This window comes from Sinocyclocheilus grahami, unplaced genomic scaffold, assembly GCF_001515645.1.
Source record: "Sinocyclocheilus grahami isolate Dianchi unplaced genomic scaffold, SAMN03320097.WGS_v1.1 scaffold61.1, whole genome shotgun sequence".
NCBI lineage: Eukaryota > Metazoa > Chordata > Actinopteri > Cypriniformes > Cyprinidae > Sinocyclocheilus > Sinocyclocheilus grahami.
The window spans coordinates 2,277,007-2,301,186 of record NW_015505240.1 but is presented as its reverse complement, the minus strand read 5'-3'; the positions used below and the strand labels follow the sequence as shown (position 1 = coordinate 2,301,186).

The 24,180-nt window shown below is 35.1% G+C and overlaps 2 protein-coding genes across 6 annotated transcripts in view; both read right to left on the bottom strand.

The window, feature by feature from the left end:
• The window catches only part of LOC107584563 (protein SDA1 homolog), an 8,813-nt gene extending 1,544 nt beyond the window's left edge, over window positions 1-7,269 (bottom strand). Inside the window, exons 1-20 of the mRNA XM_016271242.1 lie at window positions 7,034-7,269; window positions 6,526-6,630; window positions 6,348-6,446; window positions 6,064-6,174; window positions 5,901-5,972; window positions 5,651-5,751; window positions 5,496-5,553; window positions 4,548-4,622; window positions 3,908-4,009; window positions 3,552-3,621; window positions 3,264-3,367; window positions 3,112-3,169; window positions 2,910-2,968; window positions 1,863-1,939; window positions 1,651-1,748; window positions 1,448-1,524; window positions 788-914; window positions 581-672; window positions 311-498; window positions 110-194 (exon numbers count right to left, since the gene is read on the bottom strand). Of these exons, the coding sequence (XP_016126728.1) occupies window positions 110-194; window positions 311-498; window positions 581-672; window positions 788-914; window positions 1,448-1,524; window positions 1,651-1,748; window positions 1,863-1,939; window positions 2,910-2,968; window positions 3,112-3,169; window positions 3,264-3,367; window positions 3,552-3,621; window positions 3,908-4,009; window positions 4,548-4,622; window positions 5,496-5,553; window positions 5,651-5,751; window positions 5,901-5,972; window positions 6,064-6,174; window positions 6,348-6,446; window positions 6,526-6,630; window positions 7,034-7,123 (1,848 nt within the window). The 5' untranslated portion in view covers window positions 7,124-7,269. The remainder of the gene's footprint in view (window positions 1-109; window positions 195-310; window positions 499-580; window positions 673-787; window positions 915-1,447; window positions 1,525-1,650; window positions 1,749-1,862; window positions 1,940-2,909; window positions 2,969-3,111; window positions 3,170-3,263; window positions 3,368-3,551; window positions 3,622-3,907; window positions 4,010-4,547; window positions 4,623-5,495; window positions 5,554-5,650; window positions 5,752-5,900; window positions 5,973-6,063; window positions 6,175-6,347; window positions 6,447-6,525; window positions 6,631-7,033) is intronic.
• A 1,010-nt stretch (window positions 7,270-8,279) lies between these two features.
• The window catches only part of LOC107584562 (tyrosine-protein phosphatase non-receptor type 13-like), a 68,841-nt gene continuing 52,940 nt past the window's right edge, over window positions 8,280-24,180 (bottom strand). For all 5 annotated transcript variants that reach the window (XM_016271237.1, XM_016271239.1, XM_016271241.1 and 2 more), the window contains 23 exons: window positions 23,938-24,023; window positions 23,664-23,823; window positions 23,327-23,541; window positions 23,110-23,208; window positions 21,669-22,024; window positions 20,317-20,470; window positions 20,008-20,163; window positions 17,719-17,890; window positions 17,143-17,353; window positions 16,905-16,990; window positions 15,909-15,970; window positions 15,332-15,487; window positions 15,083-15,248; window positions 14,768-14,857; window positions 13,408-13,514; window positions 13,189-13,244; window positions 12,661-12,758; window positions 12,349-12,497; window positions 11,610-11,700; window positions 11,074-11,411; window positions 9,642-9,857; window positions 8,718-8,780; window positions 8,280-8,629 (listed from right to left, as the gene is read on the bottom strand). In XM_016271237.1, coding sequence (XP_016126723.1) covers window positions 8,552-8,629; window positions 8,718-8,780; window positions 9,642-9,857; window positions 11,074-11,411; window positions 11,610-11,700; window positions 12,349-12,497; window positions 12,661-12,758; window positions 13,189-13,244; window positions 13,408-13,514; window positions 14,768-14,857; window positions 15,083-15,248; window positions 15,332-15,487; window positions 15,909-15,970; window positions 16,905-16,990; window positions 17,143-17,353; window positions 17,719-17,890; window positions 20,008-20,163; window positions 20,317-20,470; window positions 21,669-22,024; window positions 23,110-23,208; window positions 23,327-23,541; window positions 23,664-23,823; window positions 23,938-24,023 — 3,365 coding nt within the window. In that variant the 3' untranslated portion in view covers window positions 8,280-8,551. The remainder of the gene's footprint in view (window positions 8,630-8,717; window positions 8,781-9,641; window positions 9,858-11,073; window positions 11,412-11,609; window positions 11,701-12,348; window positions 12,498-12,660; window positions 12,759-13,188; window positions 13,245-13,407; window positions 13,515-14,767; window positions 14,858-15,082; window positions 15,249-15,331; window positions 15,488-15,908; window positions 15,971-16,904; window positions 16,991-17,142; window positions 17,354-17,718; window positions 17,891-20,007; window positions 20,164-20,316; window positions 20,471-21,668; window positions 22,025-23,109; window positions 23,209-23,326; window positions 23,542-23,663; window positions 23,824-23,937; window positions 24,024-24,180) is intronic.

Here is a 24,180-nt window from a genome sequence, read left to right as displayed (position 1 = left end):
ATATATATATATATATATATATATATATATGCTAGAATATATCTAAAAATTTCAGTTTAAAAATTAATGTAATTATATAAGTATTTTTTATTTATCATTTATTACTCACCATGGCTGTTGCCAGTCGTGTTTCTTTGTCAGATTTGGGTTTCTTGTGAAGACGTTCAATGTCTCTTAGACTAAGTAACTCACCTCTGAAGAAAAAAAATGTAAATCACCGCTTAATTCATTTAATGACTCTAAGTTTATACAAATTCCGGACATAACGTTTCTAAAACCCTTTCAGTAAGGAAACATTAACACATCCTACCTCTCCTCCCCTTCATCACTTTCCACATTCTTCCTCTTCTGTCCCTTTCCGGGTGCAGCGCTGACCTCTTTGGCCAGCTGAGCGATGCGGATCTTTTTGAAGTCGTCCTGCGTGAGGAGTCGACTGGTGCTGACCGCCGCAGCTTTAGCTTTGCGCTCGTCCTCCGGGACATTCTGGAATTTCTCAGCCTGACATTCAAAAACACAAAACGGGTTCATATGCATCATTTTCCATCATCACAAGCATTAATTCAAGTGAGAAGATCCTCACCACTTCTGTTTGATCTTCATCAGAGGAGTGATGGACGTTCACCCACTCGCCATCTTCATCATCCTCACTCATGCTGGCGTTCTCCCAGCCATCTATGAGAAAGAGGAGATTGGTCAGAGATGTTTCTGATTTCGGGAAAAATGTGTCATAAAATCACATAATACTCTTTGCAATAATAAGCTAATGTTAATACAGCTTTTCACACACCTTCATCTTCCTCTTCATCTACTATCTCCTCTACTTCCAGCACCTCAGCTCCAGGGATGTAGTCTTTGGCCTCCAATTCTCCGTAGTTCTGGATTTTGGCCTTCTTGGAGGTTTCTGTGGGCTTCCCCTGATAACACAATAAATGCAAAAATTTACTTAACCATACAAAAGTCTGGGGTCGGTAAGATTGTTTTATGTTTTAGAAAGAAGTCTTTTATTCTCATCAAGGCTGCATTTATTTCTTATCAACAATTGTGAAAATTGTGAATATTGCAAAATATTATTGCAATTTAAAATATTTTTTTTCTATTTTAATATATTGTAAAATGTAATTTCTTCCTATGATGCAAAGCTGAATTTTCAGCACCATTAATCCAGTCCTCAGTGTCACATGATCCTTCAGAAATCATTCTAATATGTTGATTTACTGCTCAAGAAACATTTCTTATTATCCATGTTGAAAACAGCTGTGCTGCTTAATGTTTTTGTGAAACCTGATATATTTTTCATTTTGATTAAACAAGTTAAAAGGAACAGAGTTTATTTCTGCAAGAAAGAAGTTTTAATCTGTTGATTAAAAGTCAATTCGATTATAAAAATTTAACTTTCATCTATTAAATATTTGTATATTTCTATAATTGAATGTTTTCAGCTTCTCACCCTGTCTCTTCTGTGTAGCATGTGTGGATTGAGATCTCTGAAGAGCTGGATAAGACCTCTGGCAGACATCAGAACATCTGGAAGATAAAGACAGACAATATTCAAAGCAATGTCAATCAGTCTATGCTGATATTATCACTTCATACTAAATAAGTAGCATCTAATGAACAGACTATGATGAATAATGATAACAAACGGCATACTTTTATCTTTGTGAGATTTGTACTGTGCGAGATCTTGAAGCAGATCTTCAGACATCGAGAGAGGACAGCGGGCAACCAATTCTTTTATGGCGTTGATTCTGTGATATGAGCATGAACAAGAGAGAGCTATCACGAGAAGAGTAAATTACAGTATTTAGCATTATACAATTTCACGTTTCATTGTATTTGAGTCAGATTTACACAGTGCCTACCCAACTGTCATGGCCTCTCCTGAATTTCTGTCGGTAACAAAGTTATTGGCGATGGTCTTGATGACTGGCTCAATGATCTGTAGATGGAACAGTAATTTATTCGTTATTATTTAAACTTAATTTGCTATTATTAAAATGTTAGGGTCAGTATGATTTTTGAAAGAAGTCTCATCACATAGTCTGATGAAAAATACAGTAAAAACAGTAATATTGTGAAATATTATAATAACTTAAAACAGCAATTTTCCATTTTAATATTTATTTAAAATGCAATTTATTCCTGTGAGGCAAAGCTGAATTTTCAGCATCATTACTCCAGTCTTCAGTGTCACATGCTCCTTCAGAAATCATTCTAATATGCTGATTTGCTGCTCAAGTAACATTTCTTATTATTATCAGCACTGATTTATTATCAAATGCTTACTATTTTTGTAGAATACATGATAATTGTTTCAGCATTCTTTCATAAATGCAAAGTTTAAAATAAATAATTAGAATTTTTTGTAACATTATACATTTATTTATTATCACTTTTGATGAATTTAATGCTGTGCGTGCGCCCAAAGACAGTTGAACATAGTGGTGTATTAGATGCAAAAACTTATATAAATACTGTTCGGTTTCTGGCACAAACCGATTCACTTAAAACAGCAATTTTCCATTTTAATATTTATTTAAAATGCAATTTATTCCTGTGAGGCAAAGCTGAATTTTCAGCATCATTACTCCAGTCTTCAGTGTCACATGCTCCTTCAGAAATCATTCTAATATGCTGATTTGCTGCTCAAGTAACATTTCTTATTATTATCAGCACTGATTTATTATCAAATGCTTACTATTTTTGTAGAATACATGATAATTGTTTCAGCATTCTTTCATAAATGCAAAGTTTAAAATAAATAATTAGAATTTTTTGTAACATTATACATTTATTTATTATCACTTTTGATGAATTTAATGCATCTTTGCAGAATAAAAGCATTGTTATTATTACTTAAAAAAAATGTGATTAATGATTAATTATTATAACAAAGTCCTCATGATCACCTCAGGAGGGACCAGCTGATGCGACGCCTGGGCGGCACACAACAGAACTTTGGTGACCTCTGAAAGAAATCAAATGAACTAACATGAAGAGATCATAAACACAGCCTCTGAAGATATGAGTATTACATAAGAGACACTCAAAGACACTGAAGTGAATTACACATTACTACTGTAAATGTTTCACGAAGATAACAGTGTTTACCTCTCTGATGAGGCTGAAGGAAGCGCTGGACAAATGGATAGAAATTAAAGAGGAAAAGCTGTAAAACAGAAGCAAAAACAGGTTGAGTAACTTCACTGGAAAATATTCAATTCTAAAATGTGCAAGTTGAATTAAATGTACTTCTAAATGACCTCATGAATTCCCACAAGTCTAGAGATGAGCTCCATCATCATGATCTTCACCTCAAAACGCTCGTTTGAACTCTCCAGCTGCTTCAGGAGCTTCTCTGCGAAATCTGAACAACACATATTAATTTCTAATCGAGGTGCCTTTATAGAAAGTGATTCACAGTGACAGTTTATGGATCAACCCTTGTGGGTCTGAACCTGCAACCTTTCAGTTCCCAGATATTTCACCTCTTCATTACATGATCATTATTCCAGGTTTTTTTGCACTTTGTCAGTGTGAAAGGCTCTTACCTTGTGGGTCGTGGATCAAGTGGATGGCGGAGAAATTAAAAACCTCCACTTTTTTCTTCTTTTTATGTTTCTGAGAAAGCAAAGAAAATGAAAATGACACATTTAGCAAGGATTATTATAGTGAATTTAAACTTTCATTACGTCAAAGAGAATAAAGTCTAACTGAAATCAAATAAAATCATCTTGATGTACTAAAATAACTCAAACTAAAGCGGAAATAAAAATAAACAAACACAAATATATGAAATATGAAAAACACAACAAATGAAAATATAAAAATAAAAACAGCATCTAAAATGACACTGAAATGATCAAACAAAACACTGATTTGCTGATTATGAAACACTAGATTTAACCTTGAGGACTTTCATGGCTTTCTCTAGCTTCTTCTTGTTTTTGGACGATTTTGTCCCGGTGGAATATCGGACCATTAGATCTCTGGTTGTTGGCCCATCGTCCTGCAAAGGAAACGAAATATCACTTAATAATAATTTTTAACATTTAAAGTAGACTACAATTCACAGATTTGCGGTTGGTAAGATATTATGTTTTTGAAAGAAGTCTCTTATTACCATCTAGTCGATCAAAAATACAGTAAAAACAGTAATATTGTAAAATATTATTATAATGTAAAATAACAGTTTTCTATTTGAATATATTTTAAAATATTATTTATTCCTGTGATGCAAAGCAGCATTTTCAGTATCATCCCTCCAGTCTTCAGTGGCACATGATCCTTCAGAAATCATTCGAATATGCTGATTTGCTCAAGTAACATCTCTTATTATCATCAAAACAGTCATGCTGCTTAATATTGTGGAAAACCGCGATACATTAAAGATTCTTTGATGAACAGAAAGTTCAAAAGAACAGTATTTATTTGAAATAGAAATAGTTTGTAAAATTATAAATGTCTTTACTGTTACTTCTGATCAATTTAATGCATCCTTGCTGAATAAAAGTTATTCAAAAAAATCTTTACTGTACTACTTGTACCTCAGATTCGGAATCACTGTCTTTCTTTTCATCCTCATCTTTTCCCAGGAAGAACTTCAATCCAGCTACAAGGATCTGAGAGGAGATGAGATTTAAAACATGCTAGAAGAGGTCATAGCAAACAAAGTTACAATATAGTGTATGATAAGTAAATAACTTGTCCTTAAAAGGATAGTTCACCCAAAAATGAAAATTTGATGTTTATCTGCTTACCCCAGGGTATCCAAGATGTAGGTGACTTTGATTCTTCAGTAGAACACATATGATGATTTTGAACTCCAGCCGTTGCAGTCTATCAGTCGTATAATGCATGGCAATGGTAACAAAATCTATGAGAGTAAAAAAAACATGCACAGACAAATCCAAATTAAACCCTGCGGCTCGTGACGACGTAATTTTTTACCTCTAATACACCACTATGTCCAACTGTCTTTGGGCGCGCGCACGGCATCCGGTGCGTGAGGTGTGTATACGTCACTCATTGTTTACACAGTGCACATTGTAGGTACGACGGCTAATCAAAATGGTACTTACTTGCACTTATCCGGATTGTTCAAACCGACTTAAAACTAAAAGATTACGTTCTCTCGCGCGAACTCATTCGGGAGTGGTGACTTTCACGTATACCTAACTTCTGAGCCTGCTCTCCTGAAGTTATGGTTGATTGCTCTTCGGCTGGACATCAACACACCTATTAACGTAAACTACGCCAGAGCGCGTACACACCTTACGCACCGGATGCTGTGCGTGCGCCCAAAGACAGTTGAACATAGTGGTGTATTAGATGCGATTCGGAATAAGACAAAAACACGGTTTGGAAGATTAATTCTTGATGTACTCGCTCATTACATACATTTTGCAAATTTTGAACAAAGAAAAAGTTACATAGTGCTGCTTGAACTAATGTTTTAATGCTGGAGAAGATTCATACAAAGCCAGAAAATGTACCTTTGTGACTTTGGAGAAACAAGCTGTGGTGATGACGTTCACGGTTTTGGTGTCATTCCTGATAGGTTGATGTGGGAATTGGAAACAGAGTGTTTGCGGATCATACCTAATGGCATCATATTATGTTACAAAGACATATCTGTTCAAGGACTCACCAGATGTTTCTTCTGTAAAGCTCAACCATCACATCTAGAGAGATCTTGGCAGCAGTGGGGTTTGAATCCCTCAGCATAGTGTACATGAAGTTCTGCAAGGTCTGAGCATTTATGTCAAAACTATGGGTTTGAATCTCATGCAAACTATCAACATGTCAATGAACAATTCAGTGATTAAAGGGTAAATTATGAAATGCTGCAGTCCTATTATGTGACTTGATGGAATTATGATTATGCCCAAGTGACTTACCGTGTTCAGTTTGTTGTTTTTGTGCTTGGCATTGATATTTTTAATATCGGTCACAATATGAGTATATAAAGTCTGAGGAGACATAGGACATTTTTTTTTTAGCAGTAAGCTTTGCAATAATTTAAATTCATATTCTTAAAACTGCACTGCAAAATTAACAGACCTTCCGCAGAAGTTTGTCATGACAGCGCAGCAGCTCAAAGAACAGCCCCAGAAGACTGGTGGGACTGATCAGATCTTTGTTCCTCAAGAGGATGAGAGCTTTACAAAACGTCTGAAAGAAAGGTTTTCTTTAGAAAACAGATCTTTAAACATTAAGAACATCTTCTACCCTGAAAGACAGACTATCTTGAAATGTATAGCTAGTAAACGCTACTGAATGTCATTTAAGATAAAAAAAAATAAAATAAAATAAAAAGTCAGCTAAACAACAAATGTTATTCACACCATTCTTAGATCTGGCTCCAGCACCGTATGATGGTTTAAGAGCAGATCAGTCAGCTGCTGTGGGAAATCTGACAGCTCCTCTAAGTAACAGTGTCCAACCTGAAGACAAAACCACAATCAGCCAATAACACATGCTGACAAAGTAACATGGAAACTCTAAGAGAAAACACCTCCATACCTGAGCCAGAAACATGACCAGCTCTGCCAGGTCTTTGTTGGATTTGTCAGGCTGATGTTTAAAGATCTCCACATTTGACTGATAGTGACGATACTGTTGCAAAAACTGGAATAACATCAAATTAAGACCATTTAGATCATATGAACCAAGGGTTAAGAGAATTAACAAGTATCTATTTTTAGTTACTAGTAATACTAGTCGGAAATCAATATCTGACTATATGAACCATAGACCCCCATCACTGTGTATTACCTGTAAAAATAGAATAGTTACTTGGTGTCACTATTTGATTAGTCTAATGAATAAACACTAGCGATATTAAAAAGGATACATCACTATTGGATTACTTACTGAAAAAAAAAGACTTCTAGTAACGTTAGGGTAAGTTTAATAAATGAACATAAATTAATTTAATGAACAGCTTGACGTAGCGTAATGTCATGACATTCTTTGGTTTACTAGCGATCAGGCTAGTTGACAAATCCAGTAGCAATTGATTTAACGTTACCTCCTCTGTGTAGGACTTCGGATCCCTCTTGATCAAATTTTGCAGCTGTGGGAGGTTCGTCGGTAATTTGTTATTGTGACGACCCGACATTTTTGATTACTTTCGAATACTAAGCGTCAAAAAAAGAATGTTTGTTTTTAGTGATTTGATTATTCCAGCACCAGCGTGGCTCATGAGGAGGTCGCCATGTTGCCTGCAAACTACGGAAAGCCTGAAAGGACATTCCGTTTTTCAGACGCGTCACTACTGGTGATGCTTTGAACCCGTTGCGAAAACTGATCTATAATAGAGAATTATATAGTTATATATTATATTATATTATTATAGTCATTCATTATATAGATCAGTTGTTGCGAATCATTTATTTCGAACCAGTGAATTTACAGTTTTTACCATTTTTAAATTTACCAGCGTGTGGTATTTCGAGCGCTTCGGAGTGAATCATTTGATTCAAAGCTTCGAAAAGGTTTGATTCTCCAGTTTAGATCAGCGGTTTTCAGCGGCCCCCGGTGGACATGGGAGGTACTGCAGGAGACCCATATTTTTCCGCTGAGTTGAATAATTGTTTGTTCAACTATATTAGTCCAACTGAAAAAACTAGATTTTCTGTTGTTTTGCTGCTGGTTGGTTGAGTTACGAGTTTCTGCAGCCTCTGAATTAGAATATTAGTATTTAATTTGTTGCTGAGGACAGCATTGATGGAAAGGGAACAAATACAATCAATTCTACCCGAGTCACTTTAATTGATACAACTATATGCTTAATAGTCTAATATATAAAAAATATTTTTTTTGCAATTGGGAGCACTAATAAATATGAACTTTATAGACCATGTTTATGTCAAACCTAGTAAAACCTGAATGCATCAAAATAACATGAAAGAAACCGAAATGAAGCAGAAATACAGCAATTAGAGAAAACCATAAAGGCATGATATTCTTTTATTTACAAATTGCAAATTGTCCAGTATGTAACAGCTTTAAAACATATCAACAGATTTCATAAGATAAATATCACACTAAATATAACACTTTAAAATGTCTTCGATTACCACTGGCACTCGGTGATTTCTAAAAGATTTACAAAGCAAATACTGTCTGTATTCTGTCAAGGCAACATTTCCAGCATCATTTCATTTAAGATACACAAGAATAATTTTGTACCACAAAAAAAATATGAATTCATTTCTTTTTTTATTTGATCCAAAATCTTTAAGGAATCTATAAAAACAGTTTTTTGTACCAAAGACAAAAAGATAAATTATAAAATAAAGGGTTTTAAAGAAATAGCAGCCAATGGTCAAGAACGTAAGCGATAAGAATACACAAAATTCTGCAAGAATTGTACACGTCACTGACGTCCAAAACATCATAAGACAAATTTGTTCTGACGAGGTCAAAGCCCCTGATAGGAAAACGAAGAAACTGCTTCCAGACATTGTGATGACTGAAGCCGCTGGTATCTTCAGCTGATCTCTCGAGCCTGTCAGAAGAGCAGGAAGGCAGTGGGGTCCTCGCTTTATCCTGAGAGTTTCTCTTCTGCCTGCAGACATCTGAGCACATACAAGATGACCTGGTAGCAGAAAATGTATTGATCCTGGAGAGGAAAAACAGCAAATGTTACACGCACAAAGACAGCAGAAGTAACCTTGATTTAAATGCGTAGATCATTATAAAGCTGTTACCTCTGTCTGCACCATGCCCTGCCTCTGCAGTCTCATGGTACGGACCACATCTGATATGTCAAACTAATGAGAGGAAATGTCCAGAACATATGATTATTACATATAACTTCAATCATCACATTAGCTAATAATGTATGTTATATCATTTTGTTTATCATTATATTATAGAGCTTAAAGGTGCTATAAAGGTATAATCATCCATTTCATGAACTTTTGCCATTTAACTTCAATTATTATTTATGCTTATAATTATATCATTTATTTAGTTATTATAAAGGGTTGCCATAATAAAACAAATAAAAATATTATACTTTAGCCATACAAACTTGTGATTATTGAAAAATAACGAACTTTCACTATTTAACTTCAATAATTGATACAATTTATTTGACCATTTATTTGGTAAAGTTACTTCAGTTGTACTAGAAACATACAAATGAACAAATGAATGAATTAATTGATTGTATACTTCAGCCAGATAAAAGTGATTCTTGAAAATTAACTTATTTAAACTATTTAACCAATTATTTATTCAACTTATTATATCATTTATTTTGTCAAGTTATTTCAGTTACCAGAAACTTAAATATATAAACTAAAAATGTATATTTCACCTAACAAAAAATAAAAATAAAAAATAAACTAACTTGTCTTTTAACTTTAATTATTATTTTATTTATATAACATTTATTTATATAACAAACACATACACACACACACACACACACACACACACATATACATATATATATATATATATATATATACATATATATACATATGTCAGCAAGACAAAATTGTGTTTATTGAAAATGTATCTAAATTACATTTTTCAAAATAATCATACATTTGTAATGTACAAAACCTTACAAATATAAAATTCAAGTCAATTGTTCAAAGAATAAATGTATATATGACACTTACATCTGCATCTTTGCTGATGAGGCCAAGAACCACGTCTATGCAGATGAGCGTTCCTGATCGGCCAATCCCTGCACTGCAGTGGGTGATGATGGGCCCTGATTGGTGGATGTGTCTCATGTAGGAAATGAATGTCAGAAGCTGTTCTGGTTGAGTCGGGGTTCCATGGTCAGGCCAGCCTGTGTAGTTCAGATGAGTGACTCTCTGGATTTCATTAGTCTGCAAGAGAAAAATACACATGCAGATTTTTGCAAACATCTGTGTGTATAGGTGTATTTATAAAGATATACAGGGCCTAAAACTAACTTTTTGCCACACCTGCCAATGGCCGGTGGGTGACATGATAAAATTTACCGGCCAAACATTTGTTTTACCGGCCATGAAACTCTTTTTGCAAAAACAGGCAGTTATTACTACTACAATAACTTAACATATTTACAATGTTTTTAATTTGTCTTGCTGGTGCATTTTCCCTAAATTTTCCCTATAAATTATAGCCATTCAACATTACAGTATAATTGAAAGCCATTATTTTTAACATTTAATAGGCTCTGAAATATATAACAACTTTGAACTTAAGTGATTTTAAAACAATCTTCACATAAACTATATTATATATGCATAAACTATACATATTAATCTTTATTCAAGCTATAAAAGTTAATCAGCGACTAGAACAGTCCGACGATTTCTCTTTTTCTTTTGTTCTTTTGATTTACATCAATGACAGACATCAGCAGGCTTCACTTTAAAATCAGTGCTGTCTCTTTAAAACCTGATGCATATGAGCGGATCTGACACATATCCGATTTACGGTCATTTATACGACTCCGTTTACAAGGTAGCTCGCCAAAACCGCGCATTTTGACATAATTGTGTGTTTTCGTGCGTTGGATCGCTACTGGTGCGCTGTCTGAAGCGGCTCAGCGTATACGTACAGCCGAACGCGCATCCTTTCAAGCTATACTTCACTGCACCGTTTAGGCGGCGTAACCCCAGGTACGTGTCGCCGCATTATCGGGTTATGAAGAATAATGAAGGGAAAAGTTAATCTTCCGAAATGAAGCAGCAAAATCTTCTCAGTAAAAGTTATTAGAACTGTGTCTAGGGGCAAGCTGGCATCACACTGCTCTGACCTTATCAGTCCGTTTGCGTCCTATTATTTGATTCGCTCGTCGCTTATGACAAAACAGCTAATCACAATGATCTTGTCTTCGGAAAAGATTATTTTATTCGCTTATGTCAGAAACAGCGAATCTCTTTAAAAACTGTCTGTTGTTTTCACTTCATTGCATTGTTATAATTCGTAAAAGTTGTATCCGGCAACTGGCGACTGACACGGTTACATGGACTCGCCAACGCTGACTTTTACTCGCATTTGGCGCTTGGCGAGTGTTAATTTTAGGCCCTGAAGATATATATAACTGCCTCTCACCTGGATGTCTCTGACTTCTATGAGCCGGATGACAAAGTTGTCCAGGTGCTGATCTTTGGCCAGTGTGATCTGCAGCCGGTCGTCCACCATCTCGGGCGAGCGGGGCGTGTCGGGCCAGTACCTCTGACATTTCACCTTCCCCCCCTCTACTTCCTGTGTCATCATGGCGATCACGTTGGACTTCTGCTCCCAAACCATTTGCCAGAAGTCCCCCAGCGTGGTGGGCAGCGGCCCCTGGCATGCGATGTACAGGAAGTTCTCGTCTTTCACAGGCATCTTGATGAAGTTGGCATTGATGTAGCCGCCATCCTTCCCCAGCATGACCCTGGTTGTGTCGACTGAATCATGAAGAAGAGAGATTTAATAGTCAAATCAAGTTACCTTCATTTCTACAGCACTTTATATATTACAGATCGTGTCAAAGCAGCTTCACATAGATAAATAGGAAAAGAGTGGAAATCAATTACGGAAATTAATATACAGAAAAGGTCAGAGAAACATGCATTGTTTATACATTGGTGTTTTTCCTAACTCACATGGAACGATGTTCTTGTATCGGTTTTTCTTCTTGTTCTCTTTAGTCTGACCAATCAGACAATCATCCAAGGGGCGCAAATTCTGCAGGTTCTTTGAAAGAAAACAATATGCACATTAAAATGTATTTTGTATATCCATATTGGCATCAAAGGCTACATTCATGCCAATAAATACTGGCAAACTTCAAAATGTTGGGATCAGCAATAAATGTTTTTGAAAGAGGTCTCTCATGCTCATCAAGGCTGCATGCATTTATATGATCAAAAATACAGTAAAAAATTAAAAAGTAAAAATTAAAAAGCTATTTTAAATTATAATAATTTTCCATTTTAATATTTATTAAAAATGTAATTAATTCCTGTGATACAAAGCTGAATTTTCAGTATCATTACTCCAGTCTTCAATGTCACATGATTAATCAGAAATCATTCTAATATTCTGCTTGAGAAACATTTCTTATTATTACCAATGTTGTCAATGTTGACATTTTTTAAACATTCTAAATGTCTTTATTGTCACTTCTGATCAATATAATGCATCTTTGTTGAAAAAAGTATTAATTTCTTTAAAAAAATTTAAATAAAATTGTGGTGTTAAACTTCTGCACATAAAACGTTCAAATATGCATGAAATAATTTAAGGCCGGTTTATAATTTCTTGTAACCGAAGAAAATGTTCTAATATAAAAAATACAGACTTTATCAATACGTATATAGTACAATGAAACATTTTCTGTACCTCAAACTCTTGCAGAGGAACTTTCTGCTCCAGCAGGCCTCTCATCATGCGGACTATAGTGTTGAGGTTAGTGGATGTATAATGACCGTCAGGAACCACTTTCACCAGAGGCAGAGACGTCAACTCTTCCTCAGTGACAATGGGTCCATCTGAGAAAGAGAGAGTGAAAAGAACAAGTGTAGCATTAACAACGAGACAACCCAATTCAATGAGTAAAACCTGAACTTTACAACCCATTTGTATTGAAGTACAATAAGAAAACGGTCCATTTCTCTACGAGAAACAGAGTGTTGGTTTCAACAGCTGACTGACCCTCAGTAAATTTAGAGTTGATGTTCTCCATCGGCAGCTCGTCACTCCCCCATGTGATCTCATCCTCATCCAGCTGACCCGACGATGACTGCAGTGCACTAAGAAGAGAGGGAGATTTGTTCAGAACAAACCTGCAAGATTAAATCCTGCTTGAGGACATAGCTGTCAGGTTCAGTCATTCTTGTAGATCAAACAGTACAGCATGCACGAATAAAACAACATGCAAGCGTAACTACAACAGCAGACTTTCATTGCACTTTCATCCTGATTTACAGTGAACCTTTCAACAGTAGTGTACATCCAAACAATATCTAATCTACTCTATACTGTATAAAGTGCTTAACAACAAAAAGCCTGGATTCAGTCATGTTTACTGAACAAAAAGTGTTTCAGAAAATCATATTGATTAATAGTAAAATGCACTGAACTTTCACTATATTTTCTGAGTTTAAGCTGAACAAAAACATACACGCTGCCTGATGTAAAATTACTCGAAGAGTCATATGAAAGTTGAATTGTTTTCCTCACCTGTCGTTGAGTGGGTCATCAACATTTTCTTCCTTCCACTCAGCCTTCCGAGACGTCTGAAGACAGAAGAACATAGCATGTAGTTCAGATAAACAGATGCATTGTTTTAAGTCAATAATATCACCTCAAAGTCCATTGTTATTATATCAGGTCTTATGAACGCAGTTTGACTGCTGTAAAAAAAGCAGATATTCAAAGTTTGATTACAGATGGCTGTACCTCTGGGGAGTCTTCCGGCAGAGATGAGCCGTCACAGTCTGTGTCTTCTGACAGGTCACCACTTCCTTCTGTTCCCTTCCCTTTCTCTAGAGAGCCTGTGTCATAGTCTAGAACACACACACACACACACACACAATCCTGATCATGTAAATACCCCACTCTCACATCTGCAGGTGACTTTCAGATGACCCATCTGCCAGAATGATGTGTCATGTGGGGTTATTAGAGCTAACTAAACCATAAGATAAAAAAAAGAAATATTTTCATGAAATAACTCGAACTTTTCTTGAAATAAAATAAACATTAAGTGAAATTACTAAAATATGCTTGATAAAACAAATACTGAAAATATTTAATTAACTTAATAAAAATATGGAAATATAAAAAAACTAATAAAAATGAAAACAAAATTGCTCAAACTAATTACTAAAATTAAAAGGGAAAACATACATATAATTTAATATTTTATTTTATAAATAACTTGAACTTTGCTTGAAATAAAATAAACTAAGTGAAATTACTAAAATATGCTTGATAAAACAAATACTGAAAATATTAATAGAGAGCCTGTGTCATAGTCTAGAACACACACACACACACACACACAATCCTGATCATGTAAATACCCCACTCTCACATCTGCAGGTGACTTTCAGATGACCCATCTGCCAGAATGATGTGTCATGTGGGGTTATTAGAGCTAACTAAACCATAAGATAAAAAAAAGAAATATTTTCATGAAATAACTCGAACTTTTCTTGAAATAAAATAAACATTAAGTGAAATTACTAAAATATGCTTGATAAAACAAATACTGAAAATATTTAATTAACTTAATAAAAATATAGAAATATTACAAAAAAATTATAAAAATGAAAACAAAATTGCTCAAACTAATTACTAAAATTAAAATGGAAAACATATACATATAATTTAATATTTTATTTTACAAAAAACTTGAACTTTGCTTGAAATAAAATAAACATTAAGTGAAATTACTAAAATATGCTTGATAAAACAAATACTAAAAATATTTAATTAACTTAATAAAAATATAGAAATATGAAATAAAATAATAAAAATCTAAACAAAATTGCTAAAACTATTTACTAAAATTAAAATATGAAAATATATACATATAATTTAATATTTTATTTTATTGCTTTGATAATATGTTATTAATATTTAATGAATGTATTATATTAAAAAGCAATACATCATAAAATATTACAATTAAATGTTATAATAAAATGATTAATGTTTAATAAAATTGAACTAAACTAATTCAACATTTGAATAAAATCTATAGTAGCATCTCAATGACCCTAAAATCAGACTGATCATGTGATCTTTTCTGTACCTGTCGGAGGGAGGGGAGGTGGGTTGTTGGTCTTGCTTTGCTCTGACGGCGTCTGGATTTTTGTCTTCACACCACTGTCCTCACTCACATCTGAAACAGATTTGTGTAAGACTAAATTACTGCTCTTTTTCATGCAATAAAAATAAAAAGGTAAACATTTTGAATACATGTATAAATTAAAGAAAGAACCCTAAAGAATTTTTCTTAAATATTTATTTTAAAGATACATATATTTAGTAGATATATACACAACAATTTTATTTATTTGTATTATTTGTATTTTTATATTTGAGATTGTTGACTTGCAGGCCGTACCGTTGTTGCCATTTACACCGCTGGATTTGAGAGGCAGAAAGCCCAGGTACGTGTTGGGCATTTGGTCAGCTGGGCGGGAGACGATGAGGTGCACCAAGCCTTTAGCTTTACGGAAGGTGGTGACGGCTTTAGAGTGAGACACGCCGATCATCAGATCCTCATTGACCTGTACATAAACGCAACCACAGAATTAGCTTTCAGAACTTAAAAACAATGTACTGCATTTTATCAAAAACGTTGGTTCCGTACCTTCAGTAAACGATCGCCAACTTGCAATGTGCCCGCAGTGTCTGCAGTGCCTCCAGGGGTGATGGACTTCACGAAAATACCCCTCTCTCCACCAATCACAGAAAAGCCCAGGCCTCCTGTGGGCGGCTTCTCCAACTGCAGCTTCACGATCTGCTCCTGTAAACACATCAGACCAGAAAAGGGTTAAATAAAGAATTCAAAATGAATGAGATGAGTAAAAAATTGGTGATAAGTTGACAATGAAATTTAATAACAACTCCAATGAATTCAAAGACGGAAGAAGCCTCAATGTTTGCCGTTCGCTGCTGTGTTTCCTAAAAATCGACTCAAATTCCTCTCACCAGTTCCTCTTGTAGCTCACAGACTGCAGAAATCTGACCTGTCTGTGTGACCTGCCTCAGTTTCAATTTCAGGCCGTTTGTGTCCCGTCTCACACGCCACAAAATAGCAGCACCCATACCACAATATCAATGGTTTCTGTTTCCGAAGTCGGTGTATTTTAGTGATAAAACATTTAGCCAGAGCAGCACCGATCAATATTAGCTAATAGTTTACCAGAAGTTCTACAGATCCTTACCTCAGCGGGACAGATACCGGATAGGGCCTCGAATTCGTTACGATCATTGCTATGGAGATAACCTATGATACAAAGAGAGAAATCAGGCCACTGTGTATATTACTCAGCTTACAAGCAGAAGAGTTACAGCACTACGAACTCAAGCATCAGAATGCCATCAAATCACAAGAAAAGTAAAGCTATAAGCCACACTGGATCATGTGTTACAGTGATTTCACCATAGTTAAGAGGTGATGTTAGCTTAAAGTCATATACGAGACAAACATTTTATAATAGAACTAGGTTTTAGGTTTTTGCTTCTGCTTGTTTCTGTGTAAATGACCAATGAGAACTCGGTATACAAATAAGTAATACATGCAAGAAAGGAGGCAAATTGGAATTCAGTATGCAAATATTATAATGACATCTTCACTGACGGTTACATTATACCAGCATTACATCAGTGTAAGGCAAAGGGAACTTTACAAACTTTACATTTATAATTTTTTATTTTATTTTTTGAAAGAAATGAATACTTTTATTTAGCAAGGATGCATTAAATTGATTAAAAGTGACAGTAATGACATTTATAATGTTTTCTGCTAAATAAATGCGGTTTAAAAAAAAAAAAATCAGTTTTCATAAAAATATTAAGCAGCACAACTGTTTTCAACATTGATAATAATAATAATAAAAATGCTTCTAAAGAATTTCTCAAACCAGCATGTGTCTGAAGACTGGATCATGTGAAAATGATGCGATACTGAAGACTGGATAAATGGAGTAAATCCAGTTTTGCATGACAAGAATTAATTACATTTTCAAATACGTTCAAATAGAACACAGTTTGACAATATGACTTGTTTTACTGTATTTTAATCAAATAAATGCAGCCTTGGTGAGCATAAAGACTAAAAAAAGACAAAAAAAAAATCATACTGACCCCAAACTATAAAACAGTGATTAAATTCTGACAAAAGTGTGAAGTTACTGCTAGTTTATTCCCATTACACTTACCGTTCATACTCTGCGAGACTTTAGAACTGATGTTATTGTTTAGTAATGAAATCTGCTCTTCACCCGGAAAAACAGGCTTCCCATCCCTACGGAAATATAGTTAGGTAATGGCATCCGTCCAGAAGTATTACACATTTCATACAACAACTGACAACAAAGGTCCATCAAAAGTATCTTTCCAACACCTGAAAGTAATTTGGATGAACTTGAAGCGAGTCGTATCATGCGAGTAACTCACCTGGTGGCTTTGAGACTGAGATTCCTCAGTGACAGCTGCAGTAGTCTGCGGCTCTCGCTCAAGGTCAGATCCTGCGTCGGAGCTCCGTTGATATAATGTATGATATCCAAGTGCCTCAAACTGCCTTCCGCAGAGGCTACGGATCCTGGGATAATGTCCTTTATGTACAGCACGCCCAACCCACTGTCATTTCCTCCATCGAGAACAAGACCTGCAAGAGACGCCCAGAAAACAAACTTAGCTGCGCTAACCCTAACACCACCTTCTTTTTTTCTTTCTTTTGCTTTTTTGTCAGCAAGCTGAAACCTGACACCCTTATCTGGCTTGTTGTCTTTCCCCATGAGCTAATTTTTCCAGTGAAACGCAGGTGGGCTTTGTTTATTCTGATGGATATCTGTGTTTTTGTGTGACCCAGTAAAGCCCCGTTGACCTCTGACGGTCAGATAACACTAAAGCGCCACACAAATTGGTCGAATGCAGCAGAATACACTTATCCAACAGCATTCTGGGTATTTCTGAGAACTTTACTGAGTGGTAAAGAGGATCGGTTACCATATACGTTGATGTTTCCATTACCTAAGGACTCGTCGTGGCACTGAAATATGATGTCAGGAAGGAGGTGGGCCTCTACTGGGGGTTTGGGAGGTTCTAGAATGCGGCCGACCACGATGTCCACGACTTTGGGGGCGGCACGCACCAGGTTGACCACCTCGGTGTGATTCATGCCAGACACATCTGTGTTATTGACCTATTAACAGAGGAAGAAGAATGAAGATGAATTACAATGTGTAAAATAAAAACTTTAAAACCAGCTTTTAGTCTGTGTGTTGGTTTTATATAGTAGTGTACTGATAAAACGAGAATTTACAAAATTAACTCTTTAACAGACATATCAACCAGAAAATGGACTAAAAGTTAAAGACTCTTGTTTCCAGGGGAGTATGGAAATGTTTGTCCAATGTAATGCTCTCTAAAATCAGAAGGTCCCTCCCATCAATACTACCTGCCAGGGTTATTATAGTTAACTAAAACTAAACACATTCATTGAAATAAAATATTAAAAAACTTAATTTAAAGAAATAAATGTTAAATTAAAATATTTTTTTCATTTAGTTAAACTTGATGTAAAAGAACTACAACTTAATTAAAGGGGTCATATGATGCAATTTAAATTTTTCCTTTCTCTTTGGAGTGTTACAAGCTCTTGGTGCATAAAGAAGATCTGTAAAGTTGCAAAGACTAAAGTCTCAAATCCAAAGAGATATTCTTTATAAAAGTTAAGAGTCAACCACGCCTACCTAAAACGGCTCATTCTAACACGCCCCCACATGTCTACATCACGATGTGGGAAGATTTGCATAACGCCGCCCAAATGTTCACGCAAAGAAAGAAGGCGTGACTTTTATTCTCGCTGTAGTATTGTTGTCGCCATGTTGTGAAGGCGCTGTGTGTTTAGTTGTGAAAGCGAAACTACTTTGTTTGGTCTTCCAAAAGAGGACGATATCTGCTTCGTCATGCCTAGAGCTGATCCGTGCTGGTCACTGAGGAAATACATCAACTTCGCGCTGTGGATCGCCGGATCGGCTTTCACCGCGGACGAAGCGGAGTCCAGCCCGGGGTCGCCACATGTGGTTGCCGCAATCCCGCTCCTTCGTGAATCCGCCGGCCACGCCGTTCTCAAGGCCACCGGCCTCCGCTCACTCAAGCCCGTCGTGTATGACGCATTTTATGGAAGGTCTGTGCTCAAAGGCTGTTCTATAATGTGGGGCAGTTCCAAATTTGCAAGGACAGTCTGCCGCTTCTGACTCACAGCCTGTAAGTCAATTTTTTATATTTAAAGAATTTGCCACTGATGATTCAAACGCGAGTAGCGCTTGTTGTTTGTCGTTTCTCCGATCACAAATGCAGACATGGTTTTATGTTTACGCGGCCGATACGCAACGCAATGTAATGGGTTTTATTGGTTTTGTCTCACCGTGCCGGGAGACGGCATCACAGTATGCTAAGGGGCGTAACATTTCCGTCACACGCTTGAGGTATTCAGCCAATCACAATGCACTGGATAGCTGGTCAATCAGAGCACACCTCGCTTTTCAGACCGATGAGATTTGTAAAAATCAACGCGTTTCAGAAAGGCGGGGCATAGAGGAGAAACAATAATGTACAGTATGTGGAAAATAATGTGTTTTTTAAACCTTAAACCGCACAAACACATTGCATTACACCAAATACACAAAATAATGCTCTTTATAGCAACATCATATGACCCCTTTAAAATTACAATTAATTAAAAACTATATACATACATTTAAAAAAATACTAAACTACTTACTAAAACTTTACAGAAAATATAAAAATAAAAACTATTTAAAAATATTATTAAAAACAATAATAACACAGTATGTCAACGATACTAAAATAACATTGCTACCTGCTCAAAACTGCTCATTGCTACAAACTCGAAGCAATCAGCCATTAAATACTTTTTTGCCCCTGTATATATATATATATATATATATTTTTTTTTTTTTAAATACACAATTAATCAAAAGTTTAGGCTCACTAAGAATTTTTTTTAGAAAGAAATTAATACAAAAGATTTCTCAAATAAATGTTCCTCAAAATAGAAAATAGTTACTTTCAATTGTAATAATATTTCACAATGTTACGGTTTTTACAGTATTTTTGATCAAATTTTTTTTTTTATGTAGTATGTAAATACTAATTTTTTATTTTTTTTTGTGTTGATCTACTTCCTGCGTTTTAAAAAATTTGATATCTGTATGACTTTCTTTAACTGGATCTATGAAGTTTTCAACAGTTCTGCAAAGCTAGACAGCAGTAAAGATTCTTGGCACGCTGTACCATTATCATGCGATCCCCTGGACGCAGTCGGCCGTCTCCTTTAGCTGGGTCCTGGATAATGTCATGGATGTAACAATTGTTGTCGTTCCCTTTGGTAAGAGTGAAACCTAAACTTCCTTTATCAGACTTCACCAGAGAAACCTTCAGCTCCACCTCCTAAAATGACAAACATTCCTGTCTTCATCACAACACAGAAGTCACACTTTGGATCTATAACACATGCAGGATATTCCATTAGGAATTCTCTAAAGAAGATAATTTGGATTAAATAACAGAGGTTGAGCGTATGTCATGCTAACGGTCACTCACAGGAATGAACTCGTCCTCCTGGCCGTGATCTGGCAAACAGAGGTTAAGCAGGTTTGGCAGTGGTGGAGGAAGAGGGTCTGGACTGGGGCTCAGGATCCCAATCTCAGGCAGGGCTGGAGAAGATGATACACGAACTGCAGAACTGTCCAAATCACTGGATGAAGATGATGAAAGGAGGACACAGACAGGAAATGGAACATAATTAATTAACATGCATTCTGCGACATACATTGAGAAAATATGAGATGCTCCATCTAAAAGATGGAATAAATATCAATATGATTTTATTATATTACATTTTCTACACTTCTACATTTTTATGTTTTCTTGTAATTTATAAAAAAATTAAATTAAATTATTAAACATAAAATGCTTCATTTAAAATGCTTCGACACTGAAACTAAAAAATATATATAATGTATTTGTATATATATATATGAAACTATATATAATATATAAATAAATAAAACTTGAAAAAACTGATGTTAAATAAACAAGTAAAAGAAAATGGTTTGAGATCAGAATTGAAACTAAGAAACAAAAAATAAAACCTAAATTAAAAAGAAAAAGCTTTATGAGATCGACCTTGAAACTAAGAAACAAAAATAAATGAATAATAAATAAAACAAAATTAAAGAAAATAAAATGCTTTATTAGATGGACATTGAAACTAAAAAAATAAATCATCAAATGTGAAAAAAGCTAACTTAAAAAATTTAAATGAAATTCCTTGAGATCGGCATTAAAACTAAACCAAAAAAAACTGATGTTAAATTAAAAATAAAAATGCTTTATGTGATCGACACTGAAACAAAAAAGAAATATGGAAAAACAATAGTAAAATGTTTTATGAGATTGGCACTGAAACTAAGAAATAAAAAAAACATAAAAAAACTTATGTTAAATTAAAAAATAACAGAGAAAATAAATGCTTTATGAGATCGACATTGAAATCAAGCAAAAATTAATCTTAAAAGAAACTGGTGTAACTTGCATTTGTTCACAGACTAATAGTTACTAAAACACATTGACTGTTCCTGTTATTTTATTATTTTCATTTCTGCTCGTAAAGATTATGTCAAAGCAAACTTTAGTCAAGCCGCGTCATATCTCTATCACACTGCATTCAGCAGTGCAAACAAGTGTGTCACATGACACTCCCACAGGAGAGAATTAGTTCCGTCACACCTGAACTCCTGGGCCCAATTATATTAAACAACCAAGTTTGCTTATGCAAGAACAGTGTTTACTTCTAAAAGACTTGTTTAGACTGACAAAGCCAAGTTATTAAAGGCTCTTAATATATTAACACAAACAATTTTAGTCTTATGCTTTAAGAATACATTTCTGACCTTCTGCTGACATTCGGTCTAGACATGGACTGTCTGGGTGAGTAATAAGCTGATCGTACGGTGTCATCCATATTGGCCTCGTCTGGGAGTCTTCCCATGGGGGTCTGGTAGACACTCCGGTCCCAGGCTTGACTGGCCTGCTCCAGGTTGGTGGGGCTGAAGGCCTCCTCCAGCTCATCGTTATCTGTGCTGTCGCTGTAACTGTCTCTGCGACTGGGCGACTTCAGCATCAGCCTCTCCAGAGCCTCTTCCACAGCACCCACCGCCCGAGGGCGCTCCATCTGAGGCGGGGAGCTCGTCTTGGGATCAGGCTGGGGCTTGGGACGGGGTTCTTTTCGTGGAGAGGGTACGGGAGTCTGGGGAGGGTCAATTTTAGATCTTATTTTAAAGATGTACAATATCCCAAAACAGGTAGGCTGTTAATGTAAAAATTGAGGTGGATCACTGTAGAGCTACAGAGATAGCAATAAGACTTAATAAAATGAAAAAAATAAATATTTAATAAAAGTTATAATAAAATGTTACAAATAAATTAAAATAAAACAAAACAAAACCCTAAACTTAAATTTTAATTAAAATAAAGTAATAAAAAATACTCAAATAAATAAATAAATAAAATTCCATAAAATAAAACAAAACATCAAAACAAAATAAGACTCAAAATAAAAGCAAAAGACACAAAATAAATATTTAAACTCAGTACAACTCAAGATAAAATAAAGCAATAATATCCTCAGTGAAATATAACACTCAAACTTAATAAAATAATACAAATAATAATAATAAATAATAATTAATAAAACACCCAACTTAATAAAACTAAATAATATTAAATACTCAAAATAAAATAAGAATTAAAATAAAATACAACAATAACCATACATACTAATTAAAATGAATAAATAAATAAATAAAGAAACACTCAAATAAATAAATAATAAATAAATAAATACTCAGTCTAATAAAACAAAACAAAAGGAAATACACAAATTAAGATTCAAAATAAAAGGAAAAAAGCTAAATAAAAAATAATAATTACATAAAAATGCTAAAAATAAATAAAAACAATATACTCAAAATAAAATACTTTAAAATTAAAATTTAATAAAATAAAATGAAATACTCAAATGCAACACAACTCAAAAAATACAACAAAACCCCAACCCTAAATAAAACAAAACACTCATTAAAATAAAAATTAAATTAAAAATATATATAAAAATAAAGACCAAAAATAAAATAAGACTCAAAATAAGACTCAATAAAATAAATCTGTCTTTTGTGGTGGCACTAACTTTATCATGGAATATGTGTAGCTGTAATTTGCATTGTCTTTTCCTGATTTTCTTGAGTGAAAACCAACCAGAATATTCCTTTAGATAAATGAATGTGATGCACGGACCTGAATTAAGATGAGCGAGATGAAAACTAAAAGTCTTACTTTAATGGCAGGGTCCATCTCAGGTAAGACCCCTGGTGCAGGTCTACACAAGTGAAGGGTCACCTCCTGTCCTGTGCCCCTCAGAGCAGAGATCACCTCCTGACAAACACCAAAGAAGAAAAGACATGTTTTAATAACGCTATTCTATGTTTGGTTTTTTGCATTAGTAGTAAACACTACTTAAATCCTCACAGACTGAAGTAAAGGGTTAACGCACATGTTGTGACAGTCCTTTGAGTGACGTCTGATTGACACGCAGAATGACGTCACCCACTTCGATGCAGCCACTTTCTGCTGCTGGTTGCCCTGGAAACAGCTTCTTGACCCGGACCATGCTGGAGCCCACAGGCTCTCCGGGAATGTTCTCCTCACGGCTGAAACTGAAGCCCAGACCGGACGTGTTCTTCAGCAAACCCACATCAAATGTGTTATCTGGAGGGGGTAAACAAGAAAGAGGACACCGATTTAACCAAAGTTCAAAAACCAGCCCACATGTTTAACCTCTGGCACATTTTAATATGTTGGTCAACAAGTGTGTCGACTCCACCTCATACCTGGTGTAATGAAGTTGTATTCTGCTTTCTTTGGTGGTGGTGGTGGCGGCGGCGGTTCCTCCACGGCTGCATTCTGAGGTTCAGAAGTGCCTTGCGGAGTCAGAGGGGCATGAATGCTGTCTTTTGGGGGCTGACCTTTCTCCATCAATAGATGCACCAACTAGACAGTGGGAATTTATAAAAAAAAATAAAAAAATAAAAAAACATAGTTAAACTTTCAGAGAAGCGCAGTCCTCTAGACAACGCAATGCACCCTCACACCCAGAGTTCTCACCTGGCCAGTATCTCTCAACATCTCTACTGCCTGTTTGTGAGACGCTCCTTCAAGGCTCTTCCCGTTCACAGCCACCACACGATCTCCTGTACCACACAAAATCAACACACAGGCTTATGTAATTGCATTTTTGGAATTGGGATTGTGATAAAAAATATAGATTGTCAAAATACGAAAAATATTATATTATTTAATTCATATAATACACTATATTATATAATACTATATTACTACAAGCAGTTC